The sequence below is a fragment of the Haliotis rubra genome, unplaced genomic scaffold (assembly GCF_003918875.1).
Source record: "Haliotis rubra isolate DU_JTF1 unplaced genomic scaffold, ASM391887v1 Scf1934, whole genome shotgun sequence".
Taxonomy (NCBI): domain Eukaryota; kingdom Metazoa; phylum Mollusca; class Gastropoda; order Lepetellida; family Haliotidae; genus Haliotis; species Haliotis rubra.
Genome location: NW_025765930.1, coordinates 36,638 through 48,387, shown reverse-complemented (window position 1 = coordinate 48,387; position 11,750 = coordinate 36,638). Strand labels below are relative to the sequence as shown.

Genomic DNA, 11,750 nt, shown 5'->3' with positions numbered 1-11,750 from the left:
GCTGAAAGCAGCGTAAACCCACCCTCACTCAATCACTCACTCAGATTTGTCATAGTGGCAAATAGATCTGAGATTTGTTTTAGGACCTTAGCACCAGACCCATTGTATGCATAATTTCCTTATGACCCCACAAATACAGGTACCGTTCTTTTAGGATACCACCCATTTCTTCCCTAAAAATATAAATAAATACAAAATGATTGAAATAATAGGACCGCGATGACATTCCGTTTTCCAGGTCGTGATACTTTCTCGTGAAAACCCTGCTGTTTCGAAACACATGTTTACGGCCCATTAAGCCCGTATGCTTAGTTGCAAACTGGATAAACCCTAATATGTCTGTTTAAAAAAATTCTTCAGAGACCATATATTGATGTATCGGTGAACGGTGTCTGAATATCCATTCTCCCAAAGTAAAATATCGAGCTGTCAATTATAACAGGGAGACTATATATGTTGTAGACTATCCCTGATTATAAATAAGAACAAATATAACTGACAGATCGTTGTCTCATGTTTAATGTGATTATACTTTTATAAATACGGTTAATGAAGGTGAAATAAAATGACGTGTAACGTCGCGCACATTTTACTTTCAATGTAAAATGAAATAGTCAGTTATGGCTTAAATGCCAACATGTGTCCTCTTCATTTTTCCTGACGAGCCCTGCAGCTATCCCATTTCGCTGTCGTATATATTCGTGGACATATTTGTTAATGTACCTTCTTGGTTATGATTCCATTTATGTGTGGTTTTGTCCAACTTGTATACACGTAAACGATAGCGATATGAAAGAGGATAAACAGTTCGATATTTCGTTTAATCCTTCTTCAGTATAACCGTCCTTATTTTATATTCAACCAACCTATAGGTTGAGGTCAATGGCGGGTCAAGGCCATTTATCAACGTGCCTCAAATGTTCACGATGCAGACGACGTGGAGCAGAGTTTTTGTGCAACATTTTCTGCGCAAAAATAGACATGACAGCATCGCTAAAAACTTATATAGGTTCAACAATACGGTAAAGAGCAAGCGTGTTTGAAGGATGGACCTTGAACTATTTCTGAATTAATGTTGGCACCAAGAGCAGGTGGTGACATTTACGACACCATATTTGTCTTGTGATCATGTCAAGAAACTCAGGGACTGGCAATGCATGACATGCATATGTATATAAATGATTTACGCATTATCAGTTACGAAATGAGTGTTATGCATTTATCATACCAGCTGTAGTATCTCTTGTACACTTTGGTTAGAATTTTTAGCTTCACTGGAAAAATTGTCGTGAAAATTTCCGGTAGTTATGTGATTGGCAGCAGTTCCATTTCACCATATGTGTGCCATATTGGAATCAGCTCGGTGGTGATATGCCTAGAATGTTGTCAACAGAAATGTAAGACGAAACTCATTCACTTACAATTTCCAATCCTATGTTTGTTTTTAAGGGGATAATAAAGAGCTACAAACTTACTAGTTTGGAATAGTAAAAAACATAACATTTCATCAACTGCATACAATACCATCCAGAAATTCCGCGCACCTAGGGAAATCGGTACACTTACAGAATACCGGATACCTAATTATATACATTCTATTGTGCGCGTGAGGCTCCTATATATAGAAGAAACAGAGAGCGCGAGCCTGCGAGCGATCCAATAAAAATACGAATTTAAGGTAAAAAATAAGGTTAAAATCGAATTCCTCACCTTACTTCCGGTTTAGGAAACCTAAACTGGGGATTTTAACAGCGTTCACTGACGTAAACAGAGTAAAAAGTAATCGTGTGTTGAAATTTTATTCAAATGCATGCTGGGAAAAGGAACTCTACAGTGTGGGAACACTCTGATGGTAAGTGATTTTTGATTGGTAAGGTAGGTAAGGCTTTTAAATACAGGGGGGTACCCCCTTTACCCCCTTTATCTTACCTTTTTTTAGCTTTAATATTGTTTAATATTTAATATTGAACGCTGCTTCAACGCAGCCTTTTTTCATCGCGTGCCGTTGCTAAGGAAACAAAATCGAAGTGCGCAAAAATAAATGCGCAATCAAAATAAAAATGGCGGATAGGTATCCGGTATTCTGTAATCTTGCCGGGAAATCGATCGCAACACGGCAACTAACGTCTCTTAACCTTTGTGGTTTACGTGACTAAACCTGCTGGTATGCATCGTATTTACCCACAAATATAAGTTTTATTGACTACTATAAGATTCTAATGTTGCATTATGCCATACGGTTCACCTTACCGGCGTTCTGACGAGATCGCTTGCTGTCCGGTAATTCTGCGCAGCAACTGATGCGCATAACATCCAGCTGGAGACCCTAAGTATAGAAGCGTTTTTGGGCCAGATTATTTTCAAAAATTCACTTCATCAATGTAAGGAAGAGTGTTTTATATTAAATCCAATTATGAATAATGAAGAAAAAGGTTTAAAAGTCTGAAGAAAACAAATTTTCATAAAACTGTCAATTTATCTGTCAATTACTGTTATGTACTTACTTTTAGTGATTAAAAGCCAGTCCCTTGTAGAAATGTCCCGATTTCAAGAGTAAATGTGGTAGCAGACGATGTTTACCTTCGATACGGAAGTACGCTATTGCAGCTGCGCAAAATTACCGGACGCACAGAATTACCGGACTCGCTTGTATATATAATTCATAAATATTCTAAGGAATTTAGATCTGAAACATTTATATGTCTTTATTTTGGTAACTTTTCAGAGTTCCAATTTACAAAGAACATGTCTGTACAATTTCCATGTTGCCCAACAAGGGAAAATGGTACCATTTGCTGGCTGGGAGATGCCAGTGCAATACAAGGACACAATATCCGAGTCTCATCTGCATGTGAGGGAAAATGTTGGCATATTTGATGTCTCCCACATGCTGCAAACTAAAGTTGAGGGCAAAGATCGTATCGAGTACATGGAATCTCTTGTTCCTGCTGATGTTCAAGGTTTGAAGGACAACAATGGGACACTGTCAGTATTTCTAAATGAAACGGGTGGAATTTTGGATGACTTGATTGTCACAAAGACTACAGAAGATTATTTGTATGTTGTGTCAAATGCGGGATGCATTGAGAAGGATTTCTCCAACATGCAGGTACTGTTTATTTTTTGTTTGCGTTCTATTAGTACCAAACATCTTGATTACTGAAAATTAATATGTATGTGTCTTAGTGGGGTATCCATGTTCATCTGCAGCATGGTAATTCCATGAGCTTACACTTACAATAGTTTAGTGGTCCATGTCATAACTCTGATATTAAAATTAAGATTTAAGAGTCAATAGATCTCATTAAAATCATTACTCCATTACGATAGCTCTTTATCACAGTACTTCGCCTCAAGGTTGTCTCTTAACTGGCAAAAATGGACCCCCCAGTTACTAATTTCATGGGACTTTACTGGAAATACAAAGATGTTCTTCAATAATGGTGTAGAATACTGTATTGTAACAATTAATAAATATTTTGATTACAGGACCTTTATAACAATTGTCAGGAATTTGGTACAGTCACTATCAGTGTGCATCCTTGGGATATAATACAAATGTTTTCAGTGTCCATTGTTCACATTTGTGCATTTCTGCACCTTGCACCTCCATATGTAGTCACATCAGATGAACTTCTTATCACCAGCAAGGCTTGTAAGTTCTTTGTAGAAGTAACTGAAGAATTAAAACCCAACATATACAGAGAGATTTTAGCATCAGAGTTCGCTCTGGATTCATCTGAGGCAATGTTCTTTGGCTGTATTATCAGGTCAAAGTAAGAGTATATCCTGTTGTCAGTATTGTTTTCAATTTGTAGTTGATATCATAGAATGGTTAAATGTGTGCTAGGTTTGTTTTAATTGTCTTAGCAGATCTCAGACTGGGGGCAAAAAGAATTCTGTTTCACTCATTTATGGCATATTATTTGTGTTCTAAGTTTGCAATAATTTGTGGTGGTTGGATGGATGCTTGATAAAATTTATAAGTTAGAATCTGGTAGTTATGTATATTTTCGTCAACATATCTAGGTAATAATGATTTCTAATGGTTGTGCTAACATGAAAATTATACAGAATTTGGTGCCTAAAGAGGACTGTATTGCCTGTACTTCTGTGTATTTTACCAACCCAATTTTACAGTAAGTTCATATTCCACATGTATATTTTTCAGAACAGGGCAGAAGAATGTAGAAAGAAAGGGCTTGATGTCAAAGTTGAGAAAATTAAAAAGGCCTTAGTTGCTGTTCAAGGTGGGTGAAACATCTCAACTGTGATGAGGTTCACTGTTTATCCTTGTTCCTATACATAAACTAGTGTCCAAAAGAAACGATACCACGTGTTTCAAAGATCACTAAATTAAAACAAAACAACATAGACATTTCAAATTGATATCTTTCATTAGATAAATGAATTTACGGCATGTGTACAAAAAGTCATCAAAATCAAAGATTTACAATCATTAACACAGGGCTTTAAACGAAGTGTGGTGCACAAAATTGAAATTTCATTTTAGCACAGTGGGGGAGGCAAGTGAGGGTAGTCTCTGAAAACAGTCTTAAGGCCACTTTAGTACCGGATATGTCCACCAGCAGCTGTGATACATGCCATGACACGCCTCCGAGCTGATGACGTCAAACGCCGGATGACGTTAGGGGTGATTCGCTGCCACTCATCCTGGAGACAATGTTCCAATTGTTGGAGGTTGCGCTGGGGCGCAGGGCGTTTTCTGATTTTCGATTGAGGTGATTCCATATGTGCTCAATGGGATGCAAATCCGGTGAACACGCTGGCCATGGCAAAACCTGTATGTTGGCAAGGAAGTTCTGGGTCAATCTTGCCGTATGAGGCCTAGCGTTATCGTGCTGGAACACGATTCCTCCTGGATGCTGTTGGGCTTAATGACTGAACGACTGGTCGTGAAAACCTCATCCTGGTAACGCTGTGCATTCAGGTTCCCCGAATAATGACGAACCTCGCTTTCACATCACCGCAGATACCTCCCCACACCATTACACCTTCGCCTCCAAATGCATGGACTTGATGGATGCAGTTCGGCGCCAAACGTTCACGAATTCTTCGGTATACTCGCTGCCGACCATCGTTCTTGTAAAGGCAAAACCGGCTTTCGTCCGAAAACAAGACACATGCCCAGTTTCGACGTTGCCACCGCCGAACACGCCTGGCCCATATCAATCGGTTGACTCTGTTTTGACGTGTCAGGTAGACTCCGCGGTAGGGGTGACGTGCACGGATACCATGTGCCTGCAGTCTCCTGTAGACGGTTTGTCAACTGATCCGGTGTCCCAAGTCCCGTCGCCGCCGTTAACGGTGCAGGAACGAAGCGGTTATGTAGGTGAAGTAACCGGATGTGGTTGTCTTGAATAGGCGTGGTCACCCGGGGTCTCCCGCTTCTCGGCCTGTCTGTTGTTCGGCCTGTTTGACGCAACCGTCATTATCAACCTGGTAACGGTTATGCGCGCGCATCCAAACGTTCTTGCCATAGCAGGCGCGTGATGCTCCCTGTCGGACCATTCCAACGGCTCTTTCTCTCTCGATCGCTGTCAAACAGGCCATTTCTTTTGTGTGCTTTTTACTGCTGTCGGCACAACGTGTCGGACCAGCGGTTTTATACAGTTCATCTGCACGTGCATTTCGTGCTACACGACTTAACGTCATTTTGAGTATTCGTGCGATTGCTTCTTAAGTGAATAAATGTTACTGTTTCTTTCGATCGAATACGTTTGGTTAGGAACGTGGGATACACAGAAATATGTTTTTTCTCCAAAAAGTATCATTAATTTAAAAATATTGAAAAAAATATTTGGTATCGTTTCTTTTGGACATGAGTTTATGTACATGCAAAATACAACAAGTTATTATTTAGTATTCCAGGCTCTTGGTAACCAAATTGGGAAACAATTGCAATTTTGTTCAAAAATGTGAAAGTGAATATTCCTGCTTGACAAAATGTCACCACACACACAAAGTAAAGAAGTTGTTATCCATAAAGTTTGTCTCTATTGCTCTTCCTGTTTGTTGGTTGTCTTATCAGTGGAATACAAGTCACCTCAACCAAACCATCCCATACCAATATTACATGAAATTGGAACTTTCAATGCTCATGTCTGCTTCATTTAACATGGCAACCTTTCATGTTTCTAGATTTAAAAATTCCATGTATTAAAGTACCCGGTGTATGGTAAAACTGATTGGAAGATGAATTCTTTTCGGACAAGGTGGGAAATAGATTATTTTTGCTCAGGTTTTAAAAAATATATATCACTGGATATAAAAATGTTAGAACTTCAGAAATTAGAACTTTTTAATCTCTGAGAATTGATCTTTTCATGGACATTAATAAAATATGAAATGTTAATGTTCAAAATGTAACTAAATTTATGCAATAATGCCACGAAAATAGGTATCATGATTCGTATCGAATCGTGACATGGGTATCGTGATACGTATCGATTCATGAAACTTACGTATCGTGACATCCCTACGAACAAGTATTCAATCTTAACCAAAATTCCTAAAACAGGTATTTAATTGTTGATTCCTCAGATTTCAGCAAATAATTATTTTAAAATCTAATTTCAGGCCCCAAAATGATAAAGGTTCTGCAACCAGGTATTAACTTTGACCTTGGCCAGCTGACCTTCATGACTTCAGCCTTGACTTCTATATTTGGTATTCCTGACTGTCGAATCACAAGGTGTGGTTACACTGGCGAGGATGGTGTAGAGGTAAACATTCACACTGAAAACCTGAATAATTTAAATAGGGTTCGTTAAGAAACGGATTCTGTGGGAGAAATAATTTCTCGTTACTTGCGACCTACCTACGCCATCAATAGCATCAACTCCAAACCTTGCAGTTTTGTAGCTTTAGCTAACTTGGTTGATAAATTTGATATTAACTGACACTCATGATTCTCCTTATCTTAGCAATGCTGCACTACAAAAAATAACAAGGTGTCTTCTCTGCTGACCAGATTTGAATAATTTACAAGATAAGCAAAACTATTAGAAATTGTAGTATATTTTATGTTTGGGATCACACTTTCTCAGTAAAGTACAGACTCTTGTACTTTTGATAGGTTGAGTTCCACCTGGGATTCGAACCATCACTCTCAGAGTCAGGCACCTAATCACCAGCACACAAAGTCAGCCATCTAACCAACTTCGGTACCGCAACTTCCACAAGATTGAAATCAGACAACTAGTAGTCTGGATCGCATACTTTGTATACTCCCATGTAAAGTGTAAATTGGCACGGCTCCCAAGCTACAAATACACCATGACATTTAGAAGGAGGTCAAATGTAACTTGTGTTATATTTGGGATTACACTTTCTCAGTATAATAGTACAGATTCCAGTATGTGATCTACAGTTAAGGCTATGATACAGACTCACTCGCACATTCTCTAAATGAATGATTGCCCTGGCAAAGTACAAATTTGATGGACTTCTTGCCCTATAGATATCTGTGACCGAGGATCGTGTTGAGGAGCTGCTGAAGCTACTCCTCTCCTCATCCCAAGCTGAGGTCCGTATGGCTGGCCTTGGAGCTAGAGACAGCCTGAGGCTAGAGGCCGGCCTCTGTCTCTACGGCAACGACATAACTGAGGACACTACTCCAGTAGAGGCTAACTTAAACTGGGTTATTGGTATGTTGATGATCTTACAGGCAAACTTCAGAATTCAGTGGAGTAATCTTGGCATAATGGGTTTATTAATTTAACTATGGGGCTTCAGAAATGTTCATTGTCAAGCTTATAGTGAAGAGACATTCACTGATTCCTATATGGTCAAAAGATTCTTTCTGTACGCATATTTGAAGTTCAAAGGGCTCATAACGTTGTTTATTCTGTTGAATTAAGAAATACCTTAATATTTCTTAGATGGTATGTTCATTCACCGGAAATTTCATTTTCACTTTAAAAGTACTTGAATTGAAGTTTGGTCCTTTCTTAAATCAGGCAACAAAGTGATTATGACCAAAGATTCTTGATAACAATCACCACCAGTTTCTGATATCAGGAAAACAACTTTGCTGACTTGGTGTGTGTTATATTGCAGCCAAACGTCGACGTGAGACTGGGGGATTCCCCGGTGGTGATGTCATTCTCAACCAGTTGAAGCTCAAGTCTAAGGGAATCTCCCACAAGAGAGTTGGGTTTATCTCCTCAGGACCACCTGCTAGAGGTAGGAGTTGAGTGTGTCAGGCTACTTGTATGGAAACATGCCCTCACCTAAGCAGCATCACATGCCAGGCTGATGTCACAGGGTACAGTATTACCGCTGCTGGTGTATCTTGAGCTACAGTCATTGTGTCTCTAGACATGCATGTGACTCTTCTGGAACTTAATTTTATAGTGGCACTGATTACCAGGCACTGAGTACCGAAGGTGTCGCTGAATTCTTAAGATGTCGCTGAAGTCTTAAGGTGGTGCTGAAGTTTTAAGGTGGCACTGAATTCTTAAGGTGGCACTGAATTCTAAAGGTAGCACTGAATTTTTAAGATGGCACTGAAGTCTTAAGGTGGCACTGAAGTCTTAAGGTGGCACTGAATTCTTAAGGTGGCACCAAATTCTTAAGGTGGCACTGAATTCTAAAGGTAGCACTGAACTTTTAAGATGGCACTGAAGTCTTAAGATGGTGTTGAAGTCTTAAGGTGGCACTGAATTCTTAAGGTGGCACTGAAGTCTTAAGGTGGCACTGAATTCTAAAGGTGGTACTGAATTCTTAAGGTGGCACTGAAGTCTTAGGCGGCACTGAACTCTTAAGGTGGCACTGAATTCTTGAGGTGGCACTGAATTCTTAAGGTGGCACTGAATTCTAAAGGTGGCACTGGTGGCACTGAATTCTAAAGGTGGCACTGAATTCTAAAGGTGTTGCTGAATTCTTAAGGTGGCACTGAATTCTTAAGGTGACACTGAATTCTTAAGGTGCCACTGAATTCTAAAGGTGTCGCTGAATTCTTAAGGTGGCACTGAATTCTAAAGGTGGCACTGAATTCTAAAGGTGTCGCTGAAGTCTTAAGGTGGCACTGAAGTCATAAGGTGGCACTCAATTCAACATTTTGCACTGAATTATGATGGGTTTAGTTTTACGCTGCACTCAGCAATATTCCAGTTATATGGCGGACTGAATTATGAATCCTTAAAGTCACATTGAATGTGCTGAATTATAAAACTAGCAATAAATTCAGGCACTGTATTATATAGACTTCGGAGAAGTTCAATCAGGTGATTTTGCTCCTCTTAAGCATGAAATTAAGTAAGTACTTAAGTTATTTTGAAATTAATGCTATTTAAGTTGATATGAGTGCAAACAATTTGAAGATAGGAAAAGATAGGGATTTTCAACCAAAATAATATGTTATACATGATAACTATATTGTGGAATTTTATAGAAAATTAGTTTATATATTTCAAAGGCAAGGCTGTTCACATTAGTTTCAGGATGGATCTTAGGCTTGGATTAATGAGGTAACTAATTCAATTCACGACTTCTAGTTTTCAACTGGACAAGTATTTTTAAGAGTACTCAATTTCAAATCTCTTTTGATCACAGCTGGTGCTGTCATTTTGGATGCAGAGGGACAAAAGACAATTGGTCATGTGACCAGTGGTTGTCCTTCACCTTCACTGAAGACAAACATCTCCATGGGCTATGTAGAAACACCTTATTCAAAGACAGGGACAGCTATCAAGTTCAAGGTCAGACAGAAAGCTGTTGACGGGGAGGTGGTGAAGATGCCGTTTGTGCCAACAAAATATTTCACGGGAAAGTAACTGAGAAGATGACAGCTTTATCAAATTTGATTCAGATGTGATTAATTAATTCAGACAATTAACACCATTATTGGTTTGTATGCAACTTGTTCCTCCGGGACCTTCATGAATACGTTTGAACTCGAGTCCAATTAGCTGAAAATAGCACAGGGTATTCAGCTTACATCATAACTATAGTAATATTTTTGCTTGACATGTGAATATGTGCATGTTCAATGCAGGTGTCTGCTCTACACATTGTTTGAATTAATGGCAATGGTAGGGTTAGGAATAGGGATCATTTGACCTCCCATCAGCTATGAATGGCCTTATTTCTCTACCTTACCCATTATCGACATAACTGCCACATCACATATCTGCTGTTTGTAATAGGGGTGATGGAGGAACATAGTGTATGGGAACCTGTGAAGAACTGGTTGATTTATGCTACACAATGTTCAATGTTTTGTACAATATGGATCATTGTCAACTTGTGCCTTGTATAACTTAGGGATTCGATGAAAAGTCCTACAAATTCCTACAATGAGATGAGGTGATGGTGACAGAGCTATGAAGAATTACACTTATGCATGCTTTTATGATGCTGCTTCTGTGGCTCTGATAGTTATGATTACGTGATCTTAACCAATAACGGTTCTAATCTCAATTTTGCCATGTTTTTGTTGCATGTATTGTTTGTACATGCAGTCAGAATGTATCTGTCATTTTGTGTTATAATCAGAGCTACCTCACTTAACTTCCCACTGTTCTAGGCACTTTCAATGAGGGAATGGTTGGCATGTTAGATTCATCTCCCTGAGGCAAGAGAATTAAAGGACTCTAAGGTTTCCATCCTAGGACATGTTTGGTCCTGCCAAATTGCAACTGCAGGGTTGTTGCCTAGTTCAGCAACATCGACACAAGACTTAAATTGTCAAGGAAAGGGACAGAACATCGGCCGTTCAGGAACATGTTTTGGAAACAATAGCTGATAACCCTTAAGCTTACTTCACTGGCCTCACATCATTTTGCAAGACATGCTCTGGAAACCATCACATAACTAGAATATCTTCTCCAAAACATGACCAAAGCAAGTCGATTCTGTGACGTACATGGGGAGCTCTTTTCTCTTGGTTTTAGAATTTAATTAAGCGTGAATGCAAATGATTTGATTAATTAGAAACACTCAAAACCGCAGACCTACTTTCACTTTAAGTCAAAAAGATAGTTTGTGATAGACTGTGATGCAAGGAAGACGTTTTAAGACTAGAATATTGGTAGCATGGGGAGTTAAACATCTTCTGCACATGATCGTATAACTACATCCATGTTTGGGGTGCAGGATGACAGTGATCCAAAGCGCCACAATTTGCTGTGTGTCTCGGATGTGCCATGACCCTTTGAGTGTAATTCAATCTTTGATCAGCCTAGATTATGTTTCTAGATTGGTGAGCAAGATACCCTTTACTTGTAGGTTTCTCTGAAGAGATGCTTGTCGTAAGAGGCGACTAACGGTATCGGGTGGTCATGCTCGCTGACACATGTCATCGATTCCCAATTGTGCAGATCGATGCTCGTGCTGTTGATCACTGGATTGTCTGGGCCAGACTCGATTATTTACAGACCACCACCATATAGCTGGAATATTGCTGAGTGTGGTGTAAAACTAAACTCACTCACTTATTCACTGAAGAGATGGTATTACATGCATTCCCTTTAGGCCTTTACTTAATATCAAGTTTTCAAACAGAAATATTACTGAAATATTGTTCAAATCTTCGTAAGAGTAACTTAATGGTGGTCGTGATGCTGGATTAAGATGATACACTTCAGATGCAAAATCTTTTGCTTTACAACCTGAAATGTAGACATTAACATAGGCATAACTGCTACCAAAATGAGGCGGAATTACAAATGTTTTCAAAATATTGCAAAATGTGAAAAACTATGTGACTTCGTTAATCATCATAA

At 39.0% G+C, this 11,750-nt stretch overlaps 1 protein-coding gene across 3 annotated transcripts; it reads left to right on the top strand.

Annotated features, from left to right (window-relative positions):
- Positions 1-894: 894 nt before the first annotated feature.
- On the top strand, positions 895-10,859 carry LOC124274708 (aminomethyltransferase, mitochondrial-like). Of its 3 annotated transcripts, none has more exons than XM_046710071.1 (7): positions 895-1,022; positions 2,726-3,109; positions 4,172-4,250; positions 6,601-6,746; positions 7,484-7,670; positions 8,083-8,208; positions 9,580-10,859. In XM_046710071.1, exons 1-7 carry the CDS (start codon positions 918-920, stop codon positions 9,798-9,800), a joined length of 1,248 nt encoding a protein of 415 aa, XP_046566027.1. In that variant the 5' UTR covers positions 895-917; the 3' UTR covers positions 9,801-10,859. The 3 variants fall into 3 exon arrangements, with proteins under 3 accessions (XP_046566027.1, XP_046566028.1, XP_046566029.1); XM_046710072.1 differs by having other exon boundaries at positions 1,005-1,091; XM_046710073.1 differs by lacking the exon at positions 895-1,022 and adding an exon at positions 1,120-1,397.
- The last annotated feature ends 891 nt before the right edge of the window (positions 10,860-11,750 follow it).

Excerpts from the sequence above, each read along its gene's own strand:
- LOC124274708 (XM_046710071.1), top strand. The coding sequence starts at position 918 with ATGTTCACGATGCAGACGACGTGGAGCAGAGTTTTTGTGCAACATTTT. Across the intron at positions 3,110-4,171 it reads AGGATTTCTCCAACATGCAG|AACAGGGCAGAAGAATGTAG; the intron begins GTACTGTTTATT and ends TATATTTTTCAG. Across the intron at positions 7,671-8,082 it reads TAACTTAAACTGGGTTATTG|CCAAACGTCGACGTGAGACT; the intron begins GTATGTTGATGA and ends GTTATATTGCAG.